At 57.9% G+C, this 23,364-nt stretch overlaps 1 protein-coding gene across 7 annotated transcripts in view; it reads left to right on the forward strand.

Moving 5' to 3' along the window:
• Positions 1 to 23,364, forward strand: part of DTNB (dystrobrevin beta) — a 129,767-nt gene that overhangs the window by 46,202 nt on the left and 60,201 nt on the right. For 5 of the 7 annotated variants that reach the window (XM_082303294.1, XM_082303296.1, XM_082303295.1 and 2 more), the window contains 4 exons: positions 427 to 504; positions 12,494 to 12,577; positions 17,840 to 17,927; positions 22,388 to 22,473. In XM_082303294.1, the coding sequence (XP_082159420.1) occupies positions 427 to 504; positions 12,494 to 12,577; positions 17,840 to 17,927; positions 22,388 to 22,473 (336 nt within the window). The remainder of the gene's footprint in view (positions 1 to 426; positions 505 to 12,493; positions 12,578 to 17,839; positions 17,928 to 22,387; positions 22,474 to 23,364) is intronic. The other 2 variants (XM_082303297.1, XM_082303298.1) reach the window with 1 other exon arrangement.

Genomic DNA, 23,364 nt, shown 5'->3' on the forward strand with positions numbered 1-23,364 from the left:
GGAGGGCTGCTCACTGCAAGAAATCTTTCATTTTCCTCAGACATTTCATTTCTTCAGACATTCCTTGTTTGAAGTGTCATTTCTTCAGACACTTCAAACAATTGCCCTGATTTGAGCAGTTCCTCCGGTAGTTTGAACCACTCAGCAACACCAGGGCTGGGCTGGGTGCTCAGAAATGTTCATTTTCTCCATTTTAGTGGGACACAGAACTGGGAGGAGCTCTAGAGCAAAGCAACCTCCTCAGGTGTCACACGAGGCGATTCCTGTCAGGCTCCTGGCCTGGCACTGCCACAGGACACAGGGATGGGCTTTTTCCAAGTGCTGGGTTGTTTCCTTTGGTTTTTTGGGTCTCTGACAGGGTCTGGGTTTGTGCTGGGTGGTCCTTGTTGGGTTTTGGGTCTCTGACTGTTCCCTGTGTCGTTGCAGCCCCCCCCGGCCCGTGAGTAACATGAACGAGGCCATGGTGACCCACGTGTCCTCCGGAGCGCCCACGCCAACCAAAAGGTACAGGAGCCTCAGGCTCGGGGTTCTTCCTCGGGAAGGGATGGGATAGTCGCTGTGTGGGCTCTCCTGATCATCCCAAATCCCACTGGCCCTGCAGAACAGGGTGCAGCTCCCCCGAGGAAGCCAGGAATTCTGTTCTCTCCAAAGAGTGATTTTCATTTACTGAGTCCATGTGGTTCCGTGGCCGGGACTGAGGAAATACCTGGAGAGGTTTTGGCTTTCCTTCGTAGCTGGAATTCACTTCCCGAGCTGGGAGAGGCTGGTTTCGTGTCACAGGCTGCTCCTCTTGCCAGGGGGGATCCTGTCCTGCAGTGTCACCACTCACGGTGGTCCCAGGCCCTCCACCTCACCCAGCTCGGCCGCTGGGAGCTGCCCTGGCTGGGAGAGGTGTCTGGGGTGGGGCTGGGTTTGGGATTGCACTGACACGGTGACCACACGGTGTGGGTTAGGTCTGAAAATGAGCAGGAAACCCCCTGAATGGGGACTTCCACTGTCCTTGTTAGGGGGGCTCAGGGGGAGCAGCTCTGTGTGGGCAGAGCGGGGAATGAATGAATAAATAAATATTCCTGCCGGGAATGAGGAGCTGAACTGGCACTGTTTCAGTGGCCAGGGGTGCTCCAGAGGCAAGGCAGAGCCCCCATTTCCAGCAGCTCCAGGCAGAACTGAGATCCCTGGGTTTTCCCTCTGCTTCCCTCGGCAGAACGAGTCGTGTCTGTGGGTACAGACTGCCTGTCCTACAATTCTCCCCAAATCTCTCTGTAAATCCTTCCATGGGATTTCTGCCAACGCTGCTCCGTGTGCAGTGGCTGTGGGAGCAGCCAGGGTTGGGGGTCCCTGGAACTGGGGGCTCTCAGGACGCCCTTGGACAAGGAGTCAGAGAACCTTTCCTAGGCTCTTTCCATGAAAGGACAGACAGTCCTGGGAGGGCCCTGCCAGGCCAGGCTGTTCTGTGATCCAGGAGGAATTTCCCCATGGAAAGGGTGCTCAGGCCTTGGCAGGGGCTGCCCAGGGAGGTTTGGAGTGCCCATCCCTGGAGGTGTCCCAGGAAGAGCTGGAGGTGGCACTCAGAGCTCTGGGCTGGGGACAAGGTGGGGATTGGGCACAGCTTGGACTGGATGGGCTGGGAGGGCTTTTCCAGCCTCAGGGATCCTGGCATTCTGAGTGCTGAGGGTGTCCTGAATCCCTGCCTGTGGCATTTCCAGGTTCAGTGACTCCCTCTCACCCTCTGTGGCCCCGAACCAGGTGGGAGCAGCCCTGGGGAGTCAGGAGTTAGAGGGAATTGCAATCCTTGGCTCCTGCCTCAGCTCGCAGGAGGCTCCGTGTGCCTCCCAGCGTGTTCCCACCCGTTTCTTGGGATCATCTTTCCCAGTGTTTTCAACAGCACTGGCTGGAGCCTGGGTACATGGCTGGGTCATCCATCACCTGGATTGTTGGGAGGAGCAGCACATGGCTCTGTCTCCTTGGATCCTCGTCCCTTCCCGCCTAGAGAACGTGCAGGTGGAAGCACTCAATGACAGAGTGAGGTGAGGGAGGGGAAAGGGGCTTTTCCCCTCAGAAAATGCCGTGTATTCCTGTTTGTCAGCTCTCACATGCCTGATTACAGGGCTTTCCCCAAGATTTATTGCAGCTTCTCCTGCCCCAGGTCAGTCCCTGCTGCAGGGGCTCATCACTGACTGAAATGAAGGGGTTCATTTCCCGTGCTGGAGGCTCTGGCACATCCTGGCAGCTGGAATTGCAGCTGGAGGGGCCGCTCCGTAGAGCAGGGGGGGCTTGGGAGCTGCACTTCACTGTCTGGAGCTGCTCAAAGTGGCCACTTCTCCCCTGGCTTCTGCTCGAAAGCCAGATTTGTTCCTACAGTTATCATATATTTTACGTACCATAAGAAATGATGGATGAAGATGTGAGAAGTTGTGGTTTTGCCTGTGTGGGGACACAGAATTCACCGTGAGGGCTGGAAGGGTTGGGCTCAACCCATCCCTGAGTGGCCTCAGTGCTGAAAACACTGCAAGGGCAAAAGCACAGCAGAGGTTCCCAGAAATCTCTTGGATTTCTGTGATTTACAGTGGGAGCCAAAGGCCAAGTCCTGCCTGAATCCATTCCATTCTGAAGAGCATTTTGATTGTTCGTACCTCCACCAGATGTTCCTCCTTCATGCTGTGAGACTCCAGTTCCCACCAGGACAATCATCCAAGGGGATTTCCTTTCTTTCCCTGAAATACGGCGCAAATCTGGATCAGTTTGTCCGAGGGCGCTTTCAGAAGGTTGGGAAATGGACACCTCCAAGGGAGTTGCTTGGGAAAGGGAACTGCTCCTGCAGTGGGCCAAGTGCAGCAGGCACTGCTGGGAGGTGCAGGGGGTTCCCTGGGGATGTGGGGCTGGAGAGGGCCTGGGCAGGTGGAGGTAGCACAGAACTGATCCCTGCACAGCTCGGAGAGCCCTGGGCATGGGCTGGAGTGGGCAGAGCTCAGCCCAGGCTGGCCTGGGGAGAAAGGCTGAGACCAGCAGGGAGGGGGATTCTGCCCCTCAGCTCTGGAGCCAGGCTGGGAGAGCTGGGGGTGCTCACCTGGAGAAGAGAAGGATCCAGGGAGAGCTCAGAGCCCCTTGCAGGGCCTGAAGGGGCTCCAGGAGAGCTGGAGAGGGACTGGGGACAAGGCACGGAGGGACAGGACACAGGGAATGGCTTCCCAGTGCCAGAGGGCAGGGCTGGATGGGATATTGGGCAGGAATTGTTCCCTGGGAGGGTGGGCAGGCCCTGGCACAGGGTGCCCAGAGCAGCTGGGGCTGCCCCTGGATCCCTGGCAGTGCCCAAGGCCAGGCTGGACATTGGGGCTGGGAGCAGCCTGGGACAGTGGGAGGTGTCCCTGCCCATGGCAGGGGTGGCACTGGATGGGCTTTAGGGTCCCTTCCCACCCAGAGCAGTCTGGGATTCCCATTTCTGGGTGGTTTCACCCGTTCCTTGCCCCAGGAGCCCCAGGACAGGGCAGTCCCAGCTGCTCCTGGGACACGCTGAACACAGCCATTCACCAGCAGGGCAGCACAGAAACCCCTTTGTGTGATTCCCTGCTGTTAAAAACATGGAAATAACCTCCATTTGACAACTGCTTTTTTGGAGGAACAAGCCTGAGCTGAAAGAACAGGATTTTAATGCCTGAATTCACTTTTTCTTGTGACCTAAAAAGCAAACAACGAGCAAAGCAAAGGAGCCCTTCTCAGTGTTCCTGTTGAGAGTCTCGTAGGAGCCTCCATCATTTCCAGCCTCCCCACTCTCAGCTTCCAGGGGGAGAACATCCAGAGGGGCTCCGAGCTGCGGCGGCTGCGCTCCGCACGAGGCAGGAGCACCCTGCCCACCCCAGAGCGCTGCAGGCAGAATGGGCTCAGGGAAGGGTTTCCCTGCAGGAGCCGAGTTGGGAGCAGCAGTGCAGCCCCAGCCACCCCAGCTGGGGGGAGACATCCCACTCCTCGCATCGTCCACCCTGCACAGGGGAGGCTTCCCCTCCCGAAGGCCGATGGATTCTCTGGCACATTCGCCGGGAGAGGCTCAGAGCAGGGGGCAGGTGGAGCAGGGGCGAGCTCTGAGTGTTGGCAGAGGGGATATTCCAGTGCAGCCCTGCTGGGGTTTGGTGGCTGTGATCCCAGAATCTGGGATCACTGGGGCTGGAAAAGCCCTCGCAGCCCATCGAGTCCAACCTGTGCCCGGTCCCCACCTTGTCCCCAGCCCAGAGCTCTGAGTGCCACCTCCAGCCCTTCCTGGGACACCTCCAGGGATGGGCACTCCAAACCTCCCTGGGCAGCCCCTGCCAAGGCCTGAGCACCCTTTCCATGCAGAAATTCCTGCTGCTGTCCACCCTGAGCCTGCCCTGGCCCAGCCTGAGGCCGTTCCCTCTCCTCCTGTCCCTGTTCCCTGGCAGCAGAGCCCGACCCCCCCGGCTGCCCCCTCCTGTCAGGGACTTGTGCAGAGCCACAAGGTCCCCCCTGAGCCTCCTTTGCTCCAGGCTGAGCCCCTTTCCCAGTGCCCCCAGGGCCTTTTCCAGCTTTCCAGCCCCTCTATCCCAGCCTGGAGTGCTCCAGGGGGTTGTGGTGACCCAACTGCAGCAAACCCCAGCATTTCCCTGATCTTTACAAGGAGCCCTTCTGAACAAAGGAGATGATTCTGTCTCCTCTGCAGGACCAGGCCAAGCCCATTCAATGTCATTTGGTTCAGTTGATTAATTTTGAATCCCTTCAGGAATGGATCTTTTCCCTCCTGTCGTGGTCACTGTGCTCTGCTCCTCTTTCAGTAACTCTGTTCCAGGCACAGCCTGGCCCCAGTCAGGTTAATGACGAGTCCTTCCCCCTGAGCACCCCCAGACTTTGTTTGTTCCCTCGGCAGCCGTGCTCAGTCCGTGCTCACGGAGCAGCTTTTACCTCCAGGAGAGAATTAACCTGGTGTGTTTGTTCTGTTCAGAGGGTCCAGGGAGAGCTCAGAGCCCCTTGCAGGGCCTGAAGGGGCTCCAGAAGAGCTGCAGAGGGACTGGGGACAAGGCATGGAGGGACAGGACACAGGGAATGGCTTTCCATGGTTAGGATATTGGGAAGGAATTGCTCCCTGGGAGGGTGGGCAGGCCCTGGCACAGGGTGCCCAGAGCAGCTGGGGCTGCCCCTGGATCCCTGGCAGTGCCCAAGGCCAGGCTGGACACTGGGGCTGGGAGCAGCCTGGGACAGTGGGAGGTGTCCCTGCCCATGGCAGGGGTGGCACTGGATGGGCTTTAGGGTCCCATCCAACCCAACCCAGCCTGTAAGTCCATGGATCATCCCACGGTTTTCCCTAGAAAGGTCTGTAGTCTCTGTTGTCCTTGTGGGCCCCATAAAGGTTTGGGGCTGACCCCATCCCAACCACCCTGCATCGACAGCAGAGCCGAGTCCCCCTCAGCTGCAGCAATGTCCCCGCTCAGTCCCAGGGACAAGTGTCCTGTTTGGGGTGACAGAGCACAGCTGATCCCCGTGGCCCCTCTGGGACAGCCCAGCAGGGCCTCTTTCCTCCCCTGTGCCTGGGGCAGCCTCCAGCAGTGTGGGTTCAGTTCCCTGGGGCTGGGAAGGGTCTCTAACCAGAGTTCCTGTTCGGCACCAAGCCCATAAAAGCTGTCACCGAGTGCTGCCTCTGGCAAAACAAAACCCTGCATTCCTTCTCCTGATTGCTGAGCAGCCTGGAAACCGGGCACGTTGTGTTGGCTGGGGTGAAACGTGTTCTTGCAGCCTAAAATCCCAATTATGTGTAGCTCAAGAGCTGGAGTTGAAGGGACGTGATGTCACCTGGCTGGACAATGTCCCAAAGCTGCCTTTTTGCAGACATTTCATTTCCATTAACCCTGACTGGGATTATTTTCAGTCTCGTGCTCCCGAGGTCCCTGATTCTCTGCTCCTCCCAGTCCTGCCTTTGTTTTGTTGGTCCCCGTGTAGCTCTGCCGTGTCCAGCACCACTGACCCCCCGCAGGTCTGTCCTTGCCCAGATGTGGGCACAGCTGGGCAGCTCCCGGCTTTTTTCATCGGAACCCGCAGGACTTTGCTCTGCCCTCAGCTCGGAGCAGGGATTCCCACACCAGCGCCGCCGGTGCTGTCCCTTGGGGTCAGTTCTGTCCCCACAGTAGGTTTTATTTGCTGGGCAGCTCCGTTTATCTGCTGACAGCTCCCAGTGTGCCTCTCCCCTTTGTTCCCTTGCCCCCATCCGTGTGTCCAGGCCCCAGTGCCACCCGAGAGGGGCTGGCACTCCTGGCACTGCCGTTTTCCTTAGACACAGGCAGAGCACGTTCCTCTTCTTCTATTCAGCTTCCTCGACCTCTGGGACCTCTGGAGATCCCAGCTCCTGTTTAGCCATAATTTTAGCCCCAAAAGGGTTTTGGGGGAGAGTTTTTGGGTGCAGGAGGCCCTGGCTGGGTTGTGCAGAGGTGTGGCCGTGTTTGTGCCGTGAGTCATCCTGCATCCCATAACGCCCCGGACAGACCTACCCAGCACCAAAATTGGCTTTAGTTTGGAAAAGGGATAAAAATCTCTTTGTCTGGAGATAGGGGAGGTCCCAGCTCTCCCAGGTGACAGAGGGACACAGCCAGGAGCAGGGAGGGTCCTCGGGGCCTCCGTGGGGCGTCCCAAGACTTCAAACAAAAAAGAGTGGTTCGTTTATTGTTATTTAAATTGAGCTCTGGGTGCCTGCGGGTGTTCATCCCTAACCTGGGGCTGAGGGGGGAAAAAGGGCCCAAAAGCAGCTGCAGGGGGAACGCTCGGGGACGTTCACACACCGCTCTCCACAGGGCAGAAATTCAGGATCAGGGGGAAAACGTGTGGATAAATACAGAGGGAATCTTGGGGTTGGGATGTGGACGTGCTCAGACTGTCCCTGCAGCAGCCTCGGGGCACGGCTGGGGGACAGGAGAGACAGAGCCACGGCAAGGTCACTGCTGGGGGACACGGTCACTGCTGGGGGACGTGGTCACTGCTGGGGGACCAGGTCACTGCTGGGGGACCAGGTCACTGCTGGGGGACGTGGTCACTGCTGGGGGACCAGGTCACTCTGCTGCATGCCCAGGGTGCTCTGGGGACACCTCCTGCCCCATCCCACTCTGCCCTCACACAGCTCAGCCCAGCTCCTTGCCCTTCTCCTCGGGTTTTCCCTTTCCCTGCTGCTGCTGCAGTTGATCCCAAATGCTGCCACTGAAGGGATCCAACTCATTTGCAGGATCCCGGGATCCCTGAGGCTGGAAGAGCCCTCCAGGATCATCGAGTCCCAGCTGTGGCCAATGCCCACCTTGTCCCCAGCCCAGAGCACCAAGTGCCACGTCCAGGCCTTCCCTGGACCCCTCCCGGGATGGAGGCCGTGGAAGGGGCTGCCCAGGGAGGTGTGGAGTCCCTGCCCGGGCTGCCTGACAGGGGCTGATGGGTCAAAGGTGGCACTCGGTGCTCTCAGGGGGCTTCTCCAGCCCAGTCCTGTGGGATCTCGAGGAATGTGGTGATCCCTGTGCCTGAACCCTCAGCTGATGCTGTGGGAGCCGAGCAGGCACGGCCTTGCCTCCCAAATTACTCCTGAATCACTCGGTGAATCCTGTCCTCGTGTCATGCAGAGCGGGGTGATGTCCTAGGTGACCTCAGCTTCTCTTTGCATCCCTCAGGGGGGAAAGCAGCACGGCAGAAGCAGGGACCCCTCTGGGCTCCATCTGGGCAGCTCTTCCCAAAGCTTTCCCCTCCCCAGGAGCCAGAGCAGCACGGTGCAGCCTGTAAGGATTCCCCAAGGTGTGAGCCAGCAGAAGAGAAATTTACAGGGATTTCTTGGTGTAAATTACAGGATTTAAAATAAATTGTCTCATGTTTGGCTTTCCTGGTAGATTTTCAGAACAGGAATTAATTTAGGACACCAAAAGCGCCATTTAAATACCTCTAATTTTTTGAGCTGCTTGTACAGGAGCAGAGCCAAGTCTCAGTGGGTGAACTTCGGGGCAGGAGCCAGTGAAGCTCCCAATCCCCGTTCCCAGACGTGTGGGTGCCTGTTCCAGCCCCAGGCTGAGCACCCAGACCCAAAGCTGAGCCAGGGAGCAGCACCAGGAGAGTCCCAGAGCTTAGGGAAGACTCTCCCACCTTGATTCTCTCTTCCCACCTCACATCTCTTCCCTCTCCCCTCAGGGGACCGTGGTTGCCATTATTTCCTGCTCTCTCTTGAATTGCTCTGGTATAACCTGGATTTGTGTTTGGTGGCTGTTGGGATATGGAAAGTGTGGGAATTACCCCTCAAAAACCAGGGTTTAATGAGGAATTCACTTACAGCAGTGGCTCGCCTGGGGGAGGAGCTGGGGACCTGACCTTGGGACCATCTCAGCCTCTGCAGCCAGGCTGGGAGAGCTGGGGGTGCTCACCTGGAGAAGAGAAGGATCCAGGGAGAGCTCAGAGCCCCTTGCAGGGCCTGAAGGGGCTCCAGGAGAGCTGGAGAGGGACTGGGGACAAGGCACGGAGGGACAGGACACAGGGAATGGCTTCCCAGTGCCAGAGGGCAGGGCTGGATGGGATATTGGGCAGGAATTGTTCCCTGGGAGGGTGGGCAGGCCCTGGCACAGGGTGCCCAGAGCAGCTGGGGCTGCCCCTGGATCCCTGGCAGTGCCCAAGGCCAGGCTGGACATTGGGGCTGGGAGCAGCCTGGGACAGTGGGAGGTGTCCCTGCCATGGCAGGGGTGGCACTGGGTGGGCTCTGAGGTCCCTTCCCACCCAAACCATTCTGGAATTCCATTACTCTACTTTAGTTATTAAGACAAAGGAAGGTTTTGGGGTGGCACTGTGGGGTCGGGGGGTGACGCTGCTGTTCCCTGGGCTCTGTGGGGGGGTGAAGGACCTGCCCAAGGCCCGAGGGGTGGGAGCCTCCAGCTTCCCGAGCACGGAATAAACAATCATTCCCTGAGGGCAGGGAGTAAAACCTGCGGGGAACACAGGGAGCAGACCGTGCCAGGGGACGGCTCTGCCTCGGTGGGCGGCCTCGGGAAGGAGGGAGGGAAGCAGCGATTCCCCGGGGAGCGGCTCGGCGCTGCCACGGGCCCAGATGGTGTTTTCATTGCGCTGCGAGGCCCGGGCGAGTCTGCTGCTGTGTGGGCACAGCACCAGTGGGAAAATCGCAGGCAGGGAAGGAAAACATCAATATTTTCCTAGCAGAGGGAGCACGTGTCAGGTGGGATCCCACGGGATCGGTTCCCAGCTCAGCGCTGCTCAGTTCGTGTCTGACACGGGGAACAGTGACACTCGGGGGGACTGGGATTCTCCGGAGGGCAGCCTCCAAATCAGACCCTTCCCAGGGCCTGAAGGGATCCCTGGATGAGGTGAGGAGAGGGAAGGGGAGGAGTCACCCTTGGGATGTGATGGGGAGAGGCAGGGAGGTGGCAATGCCCAGCCCAGCCCAGCCCCGGTGATCCCAGCCCAGGTGATCCCTGGTGATCCCCAGCCAAGTTAATCCCAGCCCAGCCCCGGTGATCCCAGCCGATCCCAGGTGATCCCAGCCCAGCCCCGGTGATCCCAGGTGATCCCAGGCGATCCCGGGTGATCCCAGCCCAGCCCCGGTGATCCCAGCCGATCCCGGGTGATCCTAGCCCAGCCCCGGTGATCCCAGCCCAGCCCGCTCCCGGCTCAGCGCTCCCGGTGCCCGGTACAGGTAATTCCGTACCTGCGGGCCGGACCCGCAGCCGCCCCGGTTCCAACGAGGTGTCACCGAGGTGTCACCGCGGTGCCGCCGCTCCTCGGGAAGGTGCCAGGGAATGCTGCAGGGCGCGGTGCCGGGGCAGCTCCGGGACACACGGAACTGTTCCCCACCCTGGCCGAGGCCAGCGTGGAACCCTCGCTGAAGCCGCAGGTCCGGGATTGCTTTTCCTGCCCTTCCGGCAGGGCTGTCCCCTCTCCCCATCCCCGGCTGCCCGCCGAGGTGCTAATGAGCACTAATTGCTCTGCGCACACTGCGGGCTACGCCGGGGACGGAGTGCCGGGGGGATTAAACCCGGCCTCGGCCCCCTCGGCTTTCCCAGGGAGCTGGGTGCACTCAGAGCCGGCTCCTTGGAAACGGGAGCTGAAGGTGCTGCCAGCAGAACCCACCCAGCTTTGTGTGAGCCGCGGCTGGCACTGCCACGCAGCTCTGCCCGAGGGGACATCCTGTCTGTCCCCAAACGGAGCGGCTCCTCCAGCTGGGAAGGTGCCAGCACAGGGACACAGCTCAGGGCTTTCACTGAACTGCCGATCGCAGGAACATGGAAACGTGGGCCTGAGAGCCCCTTGCAGGGCCCAAAGGGGCTCCAGGAGAGCTGGAGAGGGACTGGGGACAACGCCTGGAGGGACAGGACACAGGGAATGGCTTCCACTGCCAGGGCTGGATGGGATATTGGGGAGGAATTCCTGGCACAGGGTGCCCAGAGCGGCTGGGGCTGCCCCTGGATCCCTGGCAGTGCCCAAAGCCAGGCTGGACATTGGGGCTGGGAGCAGCCTGGGACAGTGGGAGGTGTCCCTGCCCATGGCAGGGGGATGGGGGTGGTTTTGAAGGTCCCTCGTGACCCAGACTGTTCTATAATTCGCTGATATTTTTGGAGGCAGCTGAGGGATGCTCTGGAGGGGGCTGGGTACCCCCAGGCATCGAGAAACAGGAAGGGGAGAGCAGATCCGGGCTGGGAACGGTGTCCAGCCTCACGTTAATTCCGTGTAGCTCTGATTTCCCTTCCCAAGCCCAGGAACGCTGCTCGTTGCTGCAGCTGTTGCCCTTCATTTCTGACGGGCTTTTAATGAGCCCTTGGAGTGGGTTAGAATGGGAAAGGCCTGGGAATCTGTTGTGGCCACAGCTCCAAACACACCAAAAATGGAGCTTTTCAGCATTTGCCTAAAGATTCCTCGGGGTGGAGGCGAGTGTTCAGTCTCCCCAGCACAAACCCCTCGTTCCACAGGCTGCTCCTTCCCCGGGGGGCTCCACCTGGGTAATTCCTTTTTACCTCTCTGTCACAAGGTCTGGCTCTGCCCCCGGCTGTCCCTGCACGCAGCTGAGGAGAAAAGTGTTAGTGTGTGAGAAAGCGGGGCTTCTCTTCCCGGGGAGAGCAACAAACGCCCTGTTCGTAGAAGCTCCTGGAGGGAAAACTTCCTGGGCGTGTGGGGGGAAGGAACTGACTGCAGGCGAGGGAGGGAAGGAGCGGCTGGAATACCCGGCAGGAATGACCATGGGATTGTGCTACGAGGATGGTGGCACCTGCCCAGGAGCCGCTGCCCGGGTGATGCTTTGATCCCACGCTGCTCAGGACCTTCATCTCCCCGGGGAGAGGCCCCCTCTGCCCGTGCCCCATTCCCTGGGGGACAGACCCTGCTGGAACCACCCCCCGGCTCCGGGAGTCCAGCGGGGCAGAGCGGCCGTGTCTCCCTTTGCTGGAGAAGGGAAGGATGTGCCTTTGTGTGCAGTGCCTGGGCTAAAAAAAGAACCATTTTGCTGCATTTTTCCTGGGGTTTTGCTCCGTTCCCTGAGATCCTGCTGCAGAGAGCAGCACCTGCCAAGAGGATAACACAGAAAAACAGTTATTTATTACTTATTTAGCTCTGGTTCTATATTAGTTCTGACAAATATTTCTTGCAATCGATCTCTGTTCATAGAAATTCTCCAAACTGCAGCAGCTTTATTTTCATGAGTCCTCAAACCAAACAAAAACATCCATCAAATGCTGGGTCCGTGGCAGAGGCAGGACTGGTGACCAACCCCTCGTTTGTCAGATGTCATCACTTCCCTCCTGCTTTGGTTGTGGTTTGGGCTTTGGGGCTGTTTGTTTGGGTTGTTCACAGAAAGAACTGTCAGGCCTTGGCAGGGGCTGCCCAGGGAGGTTTGGAGTGCCCATCCCTGGAGGTGTCCCAGGAATTCCTGGAGGTGGCACTCAGAGCTCTGGGCTGGGGCAAGGTGGGGATGGGGCACAGCTGGGATTCGATGGGCTGGGAGGGCTTTTCCATCCTAAATGGTTCTGGATTCTGGGATTCTGAGAACAGGGAATGCTGCTGGGGTTGGATTTTCCTGTGCCCAGCCGTGCTGGCTGCAACCATGCTCAGGAGTCTCTTCCTTAAAGACCATGGATCCTACTGGGAATTCCAAGAGGCTCCACAGCTGCCCTCGTTGAACATTTACAGAATTCCAGAATCCCTGGGGTTGGAAAAATCCTCCAAGGTCATCCAGCCCAAACTGTGCCCCATCCCCAGCCCAGGGCACTGAGTGCCACGTCCAGGCCTTCCTGGGACACCTCCAGGTTTGCGGACTCCAGACCTCCCTGGGCAGCTGTGCCAGTGCTGGATGTCCCCCAGTGTCCCTCTCACTGTGTTTGCCCCCGCACAGCAGAAGTCTCCTCTCCCTGTAACTCATGGAAACCCATTTACATTTTTCCCCCGTCCCTCCTGCTGCTTTTGCTTCGTCCCCGTTGGCTCCGTGTCCGTCGCTCATCCCTGCCCGTATTTATGTTGTTTTTGTTTGCTCTCCCTCCCGCCCCAGGTGCCAGCGCAGCAGCCCCGACCCCGCCCGCGACGAGCACGCCCTGATTGCCACCTTTGTGAGGCACCTGCGGAGCGGGGCACGGTCAGTGCCGACAGCCGGGCTCCGGGGACACCCCGGGCTGTGGGGACACACCTCCCCCGCGCCGGGGACACCGAGTGCCCCTCGCACCGTGGGCAGAGGGAGGGAAGGGCGTCGGTGTGCCCCGAAATCTCTGTGCCACCCCGGGCACTCGCCCTGTCAGGGAACCCCTCACACAAACCCTGTTTATCATTCCAAGTGGGTTAATCCATTAACTTTTCTCTCCCTGGCCATCCCGGAATCTCATCTTTCACCAGTAGGAAACTTTCCCCCTGAATTTCTTTCCCAGGCAGCTCATGCCCAGCTCTGTCCTGTAACTCATCCCTGTTCTTCTTTCTCCTCCCTGCCTTTCCCTCCCCACCCCAAACGCAGCCCCAGCCCCATCCTGGCCCTGTCTCTGTTCCTGGATCCAGCTCTTCCAGCCCCTCCACCGTGACCTGCCCCACGCAGCCATTTCTGGCTCTGCCCTTCCCAAAAAACAGCAGTAATGCTTTGAAGAATCAATTCCTTTTATCTCGGGGTTGCTCTTTGTGCACATTTATATTTCATGGCTCTGTCTGTGCAGGGGAATTTCCGCCCGGAGCCCCCAGAGCAGTGCTCCCGTTCCATCCCAGGACACAGCCGGGGGCTCCAGTTCCACTCCAGGGCCCAATTAAGTGGTGCCTGTGCAGAGCCAGGGCTGTGCTGGGAGGGAGAGGCGGGGTCAGGACCTGAGGGCTCTGTGGGGCTCACTCTGTCCGTGCCTTCACCCTCTGGCAGTATTTTTGGAGCCCTGTTTGATCACTCTGTCACGCAGAAATTCGTACCCGCTGCTGCGTGGATGAAGGGCATCTCCTGGGAGAGGCCAGCGGTGAATCACTGCTCTCACCTGCAGCAGCTGAGAGCCCAAAACGTTTTCCACAAGACTCTAAAGCCCAGGGAATTTCAGACTCTCACCTTCACTCCATTACTGCAATCCCTGCATTTGGAGATGCAGAGGAGTCTCTCTTCAAGCTGTGTACCGAGCACCTCGAAGAGAATACGACACGTTGAGCTGCTGTGTGTGTCCCAGAATCCCAGAATCCCCGCGTTGGGAAAGGCCCCCAAGGTCACGGAGTCCAGCCTGTGACTGATCCCCACCTTGTCACCAGCCCAGAGCTCCGAGTGCCACGGGCAGGCGTTCCTGGGACACCCCACAGCTCACAGCAGCCACAGAACATCCACTGCAGCCAAGGTTCCTGAGTTTTTCAGGCCTTTAAATTTAAGGAAGTCACGTGGTGCTGTGAGCAGCAGCGGTTCCTGGGAGTTCCAAAGGGAAGGGGATCTCTTAAATCCTCATTTCTTCAGGTACAGGAGTGTCTTCCAAGGCAGCACAAGAGGCTGGGGACATCTGTGCTCCTCTGTCACTTCTCTGGGTCTTCACCCCTGACCCCCCAGAATCTCACACTGCAGGGTCTGTTTGGCAGCTGGGGGCATCGCCAGTGGCTGCTGGTGGCCTCTGTCCCTGGAAGAGTCTGTCCTATCCTGTCTTGTCCTATCCCATCCTATCCGATATCCTATCCTATCCCATCCCGTCCCATCCTGTCCTGTCCTGTCCTATCCTATCCTATCCTATCCTATCCTATCCTATCCTATCCTATCCTATCCTATCCTAATCTATCCCATCCACTTAGAGAATCCCTGAATGGTTTGGGTGGGAAGGGACCTCAAAGCCCATCCAGTGCCACCCCTGCCATGGGCAGGGACACCTCCCACTGTCCCAGGCTGCTCCAAGCCCCAATGTCCAGCCTGGCCTTGGGCACTGCCAGGGATCCAGGGGCAGCCACAGCTGCTCTGGGCACCCTGTGCCAGGGCCTGCCCACCCTCCCAGCCAGGAACAATTCCTTCCCAATAGCCCATCCAGCCCTGCCTAATGGGAAGCCATTACAGGATGCATCAGCCTCTCTCTCGCCTGTCCTGCTGACACTTGGATTGTCCCAGCTGGGATTTCTGTCGGGGTTTGGCAGCAGGGCAGGAGAGTCTGGGCTGTGTCTCCACCCTGCCCGCTTGTGCAGGATGTGATTCCATGGGAGCCTCCAGCCAGGATCAGATGGGGCCGAGTTTCCTCTGTCACGCTGCCCTGCCCGAGCCGTGTGTCACTCTCTCGTGTCCTGTCACTGCTGAGCTGGCTCAGGGACCTGTCCTGGCACAGACACCTCGTTACTGCTGTGTCAGGCCCATCCCAAGCCAATTTAATTTCCTTCTCTGGCTCCTCACACTGTCCTAGTGCTGCTGCCAGGAGGGCAGAGCCTGTGCTCAGCCCTTTCCCACGAACCCCTAAAATCCCTGTCCCTCCCTGACTCCTCGCTGTGGCTCCAGTGGATTTGGGTCTGTCCCCTCTGTGGCTGACCCAGGTGGCCCCAGAGCAGGTGTTGAACCCTCCCCTGGTCAGACTTTTGCATCAAGGCTGACCTGGAGCACCCTGGGATGGTGGAAGGTGTCCCTGCCCACGGCGGGGGGGGGACTGGATGGGCTTTAAAGTCCCTTCCAGGCCAAACCATTCCACAATTCCCTGATTCCATTCTCTGTGCCACCCCCGTGCCAGCCATGACCTGCAGCTCCAGGGGATGAGTGGGAGAGCTCAGGGACTGACTGTGCAAGGAGCACAACATTGTCCAAAGGGGCCAGATCACCTGGAAGGGCGTTTTTAAGACAGGGAATTCTGTGTAAGCCTTCTCCAAGCTTCTGCTGCTGTGGAACCCTCTGGACTCTCTCCCGGGTATCCTGCTCCCATCCGAGCTCCGGGTTTATTCTTCCCCTTTACGCCCTTTCCTGCTCTTGACAGCTGGGGGTGCTCACCTGGGGAAGAGAAGGATCCAGGGAGAGCTCAGAGCCCCTTGCAGGGCCTGAAGGGGCTCCAGGAAAGCTGGAGAGGGACTGGGGACAAGGGCACGGAGGGACAGGACACAGGGAATGGCTTCCCAGTGCCAGAGGGCAGGGCTGGATGGGACATTGGGAATTAGGAATTGTTCCCTGGGAGGGTGGGCAGGCCCTGGCACAGGGTGCCCAGAGCAGCTGGGGCTGCCCCTGGATCCCTGGCAGTGCCCAAGGCCAGGCTAGGACAGGACTTGGAGAACCCTGGCCAGGAGATTGGCTTGAACTCCTCTTCCTTGTCACCTGTAAAATATTTCTAAAAGCAAACACCAAAAGGATTATCCTTTCTTAATTACAGGTTGTTTTCAAGAAAACCAGAAATTGTCAATAACTATTTTGTAGCTCACTGTAATGAGAAGAGACGGCAGTTTCAGGAGAGTTTCAGGGAGAGGAATTGGGAGACACCAGATAACAGAAAGGGTGGAAGGGACAGAGAGATCTCTTAGAAAAGCAGGGGAAGATTTGTGCAGCCACAGTTGCAGAGCAAATCTGCAGGGAAGCAACCTCGGGTTCAGGATGTGGGATGGGGAATGTTGTTGTTCTTCAACAAAGAACTGTGGGACAATAAATCAGGGTGAAGGTGTCTGTGCAGCTCCCCGAGCCTGGTCTGTCTCAGGTCTGTTTTCCCCCTGGTTTCACTCACCTTTCCCCAGCTCCTTCCTTTCTCTGTGCACTTGGATGTCTCCAGGATTTAATCCAGCCAAGCAGAGGCCTCACAGTGCAATTTATGGTCATCCCAGCCCCCTCTGTGCTGACTCTGGGTCTGTTCCACCCCAGACATCACCTGGCCAACTCCAGGGGCTGGAAGAGTTTGAGTTGTTAAATTTGGTGTTACTGAAAAGAGATTAAATCTGCATTTTTAAATAACCATCACATTCAGTATAGATTGGTTGCATGAATAAAGAAAATACAAACCCTTGAAGTTAAGCTTGAGGAAATGCAGATTGTCTCCTGAGGTGGGAATGTGGGCTGGGAATTGCTTTTGTGGTGCACCAGGAATGTGTCTGGTTTGGTTTGCTGCTCTCTGTGGTGATGCTGAATTCCCCTGGAGCACCCCTGGGCTGCCCATGGATCCCACCTGGAGCCTCGGGAGTGGCGCTGGGAAGGCTCTGTGGCCTCGGGAAGCACATTCCTCATTCCCACATTGTTGTTTTCATTAAATCCCAGTTTGGTTTCTATACGTGATCCAGAGGTTCCCTTCACAAGGGAGATGGGATGAGGGATCTCTGCCCACCAGGGGCACAGCCAGCAACTCCCAAACCCAGCAGCTGGCTGTTGGCTTTAAAAGTGGCTCCTCCAGTTGTCATTTCCTTCCTCGTTCCTTGTGGCAGGGCTGTGGCACCAAACCCAGCTGGGACCACATCTCAGCACTGATGGTTTCAATCAGCACAACCCAAAAATCCTCCTTTGGCCCCCAGTGTGTTTAAAGGTACAAAGGGAATCCAGCCCTGCCTGTGCTGCCTGGCTGGATTAACGGTGTCAGTGATTAACAGGGGGATGTCAGCCCTGAGCGAGACCCCGGTGCTGCCTGTCCCTTCCCCCCTGGGATCTGTCCCCTCTGCTGTCACTGCTTTTCCTCTCTCAAACCTCCCTGTCCCTCTCTGTCACCTCGGGGTTCTGTCACCGTTGCTGATGATGATTTGAGATGGTTTTTAACACCTATTTCAGCAACGTCTCCAAGGCAGCTGCAGCCTGTGTGGGAATCCTGGGCTGCTGTGGGACCAGCTCCTCACACCCACCCCTGCCAAGGGCAGGGACACCTTCCACTGTCTCAGGGACACCTTCCACTGTCCCAGGGGGCTCCCACCCCGTCCAGCCTGGCCACCTGAGGCAGCTGGAGCTGTGTCACCCTCTGGAGCTGGAGCATGAAGGACCAATCTCAAATGAGCAGCCTGTCCTGGGTGAGGGGAGGTGGGTGTAAGTCAGGCTGACTTACAAAGTGCCACTGGCATTAAACCCACGTTGTTGAGTGACAGAGGGTTCTTCCCAGGCCAGCAGGGTCCCCCCCACTCTTCCCCATGGAAATCATCCTGGCTTGGACCATCCTGCATTCCCAAAGCTTTCTTCCTCCATCCTTCTGGTGGCCCCTGTTGACCTGGAGTAACCAACAGAGTTTGCACTCAAGTGCTTCAGAAACAAATTAAATGTGGGCCTAAACCAAATTATTTTCCTACATCCCAACTGGAATCTGTGAATCCTGGAGAAAAATCTGCTTGGAGGAAAGTCTGGGGCGAGGTCCCCACTGTGGGGGGAACGGAAAAGGGAATTATTAAAGGGGATGATTTCCAGTGGGGCTCCTCTCTCTGCCCTCGCTGTCTCTGTGCCCTGACACAGCCCTGGGGGCCTGGCCTGACTCTGCTTTGGTCCTTGCAGTGTCCTGGACAGCCCGGGCCGGCTGGACGAGGAGCACCGGCTCATCGCCCGCTACGCCGCGCGCTTGGCCGCCGAGGCCGGCAGTGCCGTAAGTGACCCCGTCCCCTCCCGCGGGCACCGCCACGGCTCGGGGGGCACAGCCGGGGGCTCGGCTCCCACCCCTGCACGGAGCCACCTCTGCTCCGCTCGGCTCCCCGGGCTCAGCGGGAACCCGGCGCTGTTGGGAGCGCCGGGGATGGGGAGGGCGGCGCGGGCGGCTGGAAATGAGGTCAGGGGAGCTGGGGCCATGAGCAGATTAGTCCTGCTTAGGCTGGAGAGAGATAAATGTGCAGATACCTGAGGAAAACAAATCATGGGCGAGTGCTGGGGGTGGATTTATTCCAGAGGGAAGGAGCCTGAGGCGGGGAAAGAAAGGAAGGGAAGGAAGGTGGGTTTGTGTTTGCAGCTTCTTACAGAAGAAAACAAAGGGAACACGTTTCCAGTTGGTAAAAATCAGTGCTGCTCTAACAGAAAATGGCTACAGGAGCACAGCAGGAATTTACTGGAGTTCCATGGAGTATTTGTGGCTAGCTGGATGGGGGGATCCCTGTCCTTGCTGGTTTACCCATAGGGAAGGGGAGGAGAGTTTGCAGGGACCATCTCCCACGTTCCTGAATTTCCCTCAGGGCATGTTCGGCCAAGAACCTGCCTTTGGCAGAGGGACGTGGGCAGATATTTGTGTAAAACTTCAATAAAACAGAATCATGCTGCTGAAACATTTCAAACTGTCGGCTCCCACTGCCTCTGCCCAGTGGAGCAGTTGCAGGTCGAAAGTCATTCCGTTCACCAGGAATGCTGAAATGTTAAGGGGACACAGTGCCGAGTTTCAGGTTGAGATGGAAAAGGAGGAAATTTCCATGTAATCCTGTGAAATCCAAGCTGTTGAGACAGTAAGTGCTGAGTCACTGTCACGCTGGAAGGTGCTGGAAGAACTCTTAGTCATGGCTTGACTTCTTTGTACAAAGTGATACGAAAACTTCAGGAGTCACAGACTGGTTCTGAAAGGACCTGGCTGCTAAAGAGCCATGAATCACCTCACCCTCTTGTGTGGCCATAGCAGTTCCAGGAGGGTCAGAAGTGCAGCAATTCTTTGGGTTTGGAGTTTGCTGAGGCTCCTCAAGGACCTGTGGGAAATTCCTGCTCTCTTTTCCTAAGTCCCATATCCCAGGGCAGATGCTGGAGCAGTGCCAGGGACTGACGTGGGGCAGAGAGAGAGGGAAAGGGGAACAGTGGGGGGTTCCCATTCCAACCAGAGTTCGGCCACTGGGAATCTGGAGTTATTTACTGGCTCCACTGTTTATTCCCAGTCCAGAACGCCCATCAGCTGAAACGGGCGGATTTCTCCTATTTTGGAGGAATCTGTGTTCAAAGGGCTTGGAATCCTGGCAGCTCCTCATTATTCCCGCCCAGTGGCACATCTCCCTTCCTCTTCCAAGCTGGGATGGCAGCTTGGTGGGGGAACATCCTGCTGAGCTGTGGGACGGGGTGACATCCATGGGGACAGTGTGCTGTGTCCATGGGGACAGTGTGCTCTGTCCATGGGGACAATGTGCCATATCCATGGGGACAATGTGCCACGTCCATGGGGACAATGTGCCACATCCATGGGGACAGTGTGCTGTGTCCATGGGGACAGTGTGCCGTGTCCATGGGGACAGTGTGCCAGGTCCATGGGGACAGTGTGCTGTGTCCATGGGGACAGTGTGCCAGGTCCATGGGGACAGTGTGCTCTGTCCATGGGGACAGTGTGCCGTGTCCATGGGGATGTTCAGAAAGACTTTTCTCACCCCGGTAATGGTCAGATGTTGTTGTCCAAGTGTTTGGCCAGGGAAGAACTGGGATCTTCCTCCTTGGAGATGTTCGGAGCTCAACAAGACAAGTTCATGAGCAGCCTCTGTGAATTGGCCCTGCTTTGCATGGACTGGAAACCTCCCAGGGTCCCGTCCCACCTGGGTTTTTCTGTGAATCTTTAATTCATTTGACATTAATGAAAGTGAAGAATGGAAAAAACCCAGCATCCTGAAGGAATTACGGAGTATTTGTCCATGGAGATTCCAAAAGCCAGCTGGAGCAGTGTGTGCTGGGAGCCCTTGAGGGGTTTGCTGGGAGCAGAACGGTTTCCTGACGTCGCTCCAGGCCTGGCTCTGGGCTGGGCTGGGCTCTCCTGGTTTACGTGCTCTGAGGGCTGGCAATGCAGAGAGGATCCCTGAAACACCGGCCAGCTCCAGCAGCCCCGGGCAAAGCTTCTTCCTCCTCTCTGGAAGTCACTGGCAGAGGTCACTGGGAGCTGTCCATGGACAGTGCGGCCACAGGCCGGACTCAGCCCCTCCGTGTCTGCGTCTTCCCAAATGGGATGAAACCTTGGAGCCGTTCCTGGGGGGCTGTGCTGGACAAATGTCCCTCCCCGAGTGAGTGACACCCCCGGGACATCCCTGGGGGAAATGCCTCGGCTCCAAGTCTGGCTGGGACAAAAGCATTGAGGCAGCTCCGGGAGTTAATCCCGGACATCCGCAGCTTCCTGAGGAGGAAACGGCGCAAGGAGCAGCCCATGGCACGTGGCTGTGGCCCCCAAAGGGCTCTGCTGAGCTGCCCTTGTCCCCCTGCAGCCCATGTGCGGCCAAAACTCCCTCTTATTGAGTGAGAGCTGCTGTGGCAGTGCCGGCCCTGCCCACCCTGCCCTGCCTCTGCTGGAGCGTGGATAAAGTGGGGAAATCAATGGAGAACAATCCAAACTGTGATTAAATCGCAGCTTTCAGCATCACAGCTTCATCTGCTTGTCTCCCTCTGCTGCTCTGCTCAGGCCAGCCTGAGGTGAGGAACACTCAATTATGGATGAGGGGCTAATTAGGGTGAGTTGTGTGGATGAGTTACAACAATTAGGTCTTGCCCACGTTGGTTGCTCTTCGTTGCAGTGTGTGGTTGCTCTTCCCTCAGCACCGGGCACTGCTAACAGCCCGTTGCCATCTCCTTAATGCTGCCCACAGGCCGAAGAATGGCTGGAATATTCCCTCCATGGAACCCCCCCTTCAGCTTTTGGGCACTATTTAATACATAATTTTTAAATAAAGACTGAGTAATCCGGGTCTCCCGTTAGATAAATCTGCAGCTTGGTTCTTGGATCCCTGCTCCTCCTCCTTGGTAAAGCAGGTTACTGAGGTAATGGTTACTGAGCCATTTTTGTCATTTGTTTCCTCTGCCTGTTGCTCACCAGGATTCCTGTGACACCACAGTGACAGGCAGGTGCAGCACTGGCTCCCACTGTCCGTGACTCCATGGGGTCCTGGCACCGAGGAGCCCGGGATCTGCTGCCCAGGAGATGCAGGCTTGGACAGTCTCTCCCAAGGCAGGGGGATGAGGAGCAGAGCGGCTGCAAACCGGCCCTGGGGGCTGGATTAAACTCCATCCCTAAATCCCCTGCTGCCACCCAGACAGGGACACGAGGTGAGCTCTGAGTGCTCCCTGGGCAATCCCAGTCTGGCAGGGAGCTGCCCTGGTGATCCTTGTGGATCCCTTCCACCTGAGGTATCTTTGATTCCTGACTGCAGGCACGGCTCACTCAGGATTAATGGCCTTGCCTGGGAAAACCACTGCAGGGCTGGCAGCTTTCACTGCTCCTGGGGGCTGTTCAGGGAACTTTTTCATTTTAAGATTTGATGACCATTCTGATTTTCCTGCTGGGAGAGAACTGGGCCTTGCCCTTTGGTTGCTCTTTCAGGGCTGTTGAGGCTTCAGCAGAAGCTGAGTTGGTTGGGGTTTTTCAGGAATTTTGGCTGACACTGTTGACTCCCACCAGTCTTTGGAGTAAAAACCCCAAATATCCAGGGATATTTGGCATCCCCTCTGCAAACGTTCAGGCTGAGCCTTTGAAATTGAAGAACCTGGAAGGTTTAGGTGTTGGTGGAGAATCCAGAATATTTTTTCATTACTTGTTTAGCCTTGGGAAGACTTTGGAGGGATGTTTTTGTGCACTCAAAGGTGGTGGCTGCAGTTTCCACTGGCACAGGGTGCCCAGAGCAGCTGGGGCTGCCCCTGGATCCCTGGCAGTGCCCAAGGCCAAGCTGGACATTGGGGCTTGGAGCAGCCTGGCACAGTGGGAGGTGTCCCTGCCCATGGCAGGGGGATGGGAGGAGATGAAGAGTGAGGTGTCCCTCAGTGTTTCACCAGAAGATTCTGTGAGCAAAGGAATGAGTGGATCTGTTCCCAGGAGGAGCCATCGGTGCTGGAGGCTCTGGGCGTGGGGGTCTCGTTTCCTGGTTTGCAAAGGGAAGGGCCTGCAAAACACAGCAAATGGAATTCCTGCTGTGGACGGGGAGGATGGGGCAGCCCAGCCCTTCAGCACCCCCCACCCTCCACTGGGACCCGGTGACAGCAGTGCAGCCCTCGGTGTGTCCCGGGGCTGTGGTCCTGGGCTGGCAGGCTGGCAGCTGTGGGGCTGGGGCCAAAGGCTGCAGGTGTCTGACACGCAGGGAGGGCTCTGTGTGATTTGTGTGGTCCCTCTGCTCTCCCCAGCCCCGGCCGCCGGCAGACCTGGCCTTCAGCTTCGACGCCAACAAGCAGCAGAGGCAGCTGATCGCGGAGCTGGAGAACAAGAACAGGTTCGGCCTCGGGTCGGGGGTCCTGGGCTTTGCTCTTGTCTCACATTAACCAGATTGTTTTCCCAGAGCTTTTGTTGAGGTGTAGCTGCCTCATTAACTGATTAGTTAGTCATTAACATTAGTTAATTACCCGTGGGGAGGGGCTGCCCTGCCCCTGTTTCCCAGGGAATGGGTTGATCTTCACTAATCTTCTTAAAATCATCTTCACCAACACGGAGCACTGGAGCCCACAGCCCTCAGCACATCCAGCAAACCTCGGAGCTGGGATCTGATCCCCCAGCAGGGAGGGGGAACTCTGCCCCTGTGCCCCTGTGCTCAGGTGAGACCCCACCTGCAGAGCTGCCCCAGCCCTGGGCCCAGCAGCACAAGGACGTGGAGCTGCTGGAGAGAGCCCAGAGGAGGCCCCGGAGCTGCTCCAGGGCTGGAGCCCCTCTGCTCTGGAGCCAGGCTGGGAGAGCTGGGGGTGCTCACCTGGAGAAGAGAAGGATCCAGGGAGAGCTCAGAGCCCCTTGCAGTGTCCAAAGGGGCTCCAGGAGAGCTGCAGAGGGACTGGGGACAAGGCACGGAGGGACAGGACACAGGGAATGGCTTCCACTGCCAGAGGGCAGGGCTGGATGGGAGCTTGGGCAGGAATTGTTCCCTGGGAGGGTGGGCAGGCCCTGGCACAGGGTGCCCAGAGCAGCTGGGGCTGCCCCTGGATCCCTGGCAGTGCCCAAGGCCAGGCTGGACATTGGGGCTGGGAGCAGCCTGGGACAGTGGGAGGTGTCCCTGCCCATGGCAGGGCTGGCACTGGATGGGCTCTGAGGACCCTTCCAAAGCAAACCACAGGGTTCTTGTTGCTCCAGAGGGTCACCTGTGGAGCCTCTCAGACTCCCCTGGTATCCATGGTTC

This window comes from Coloeus monedula (assembly GCF_965178545.1).
Source record: "Coloeus monedula genome assembly, chromosome: 2".
Classification (NCBI taxonomy): domain Eukaryota; kingdom Metazoa; phylum Chordata; class Aves; order Passeriformes; family Corvidae; genus Coloeus; species Coloeus monedula.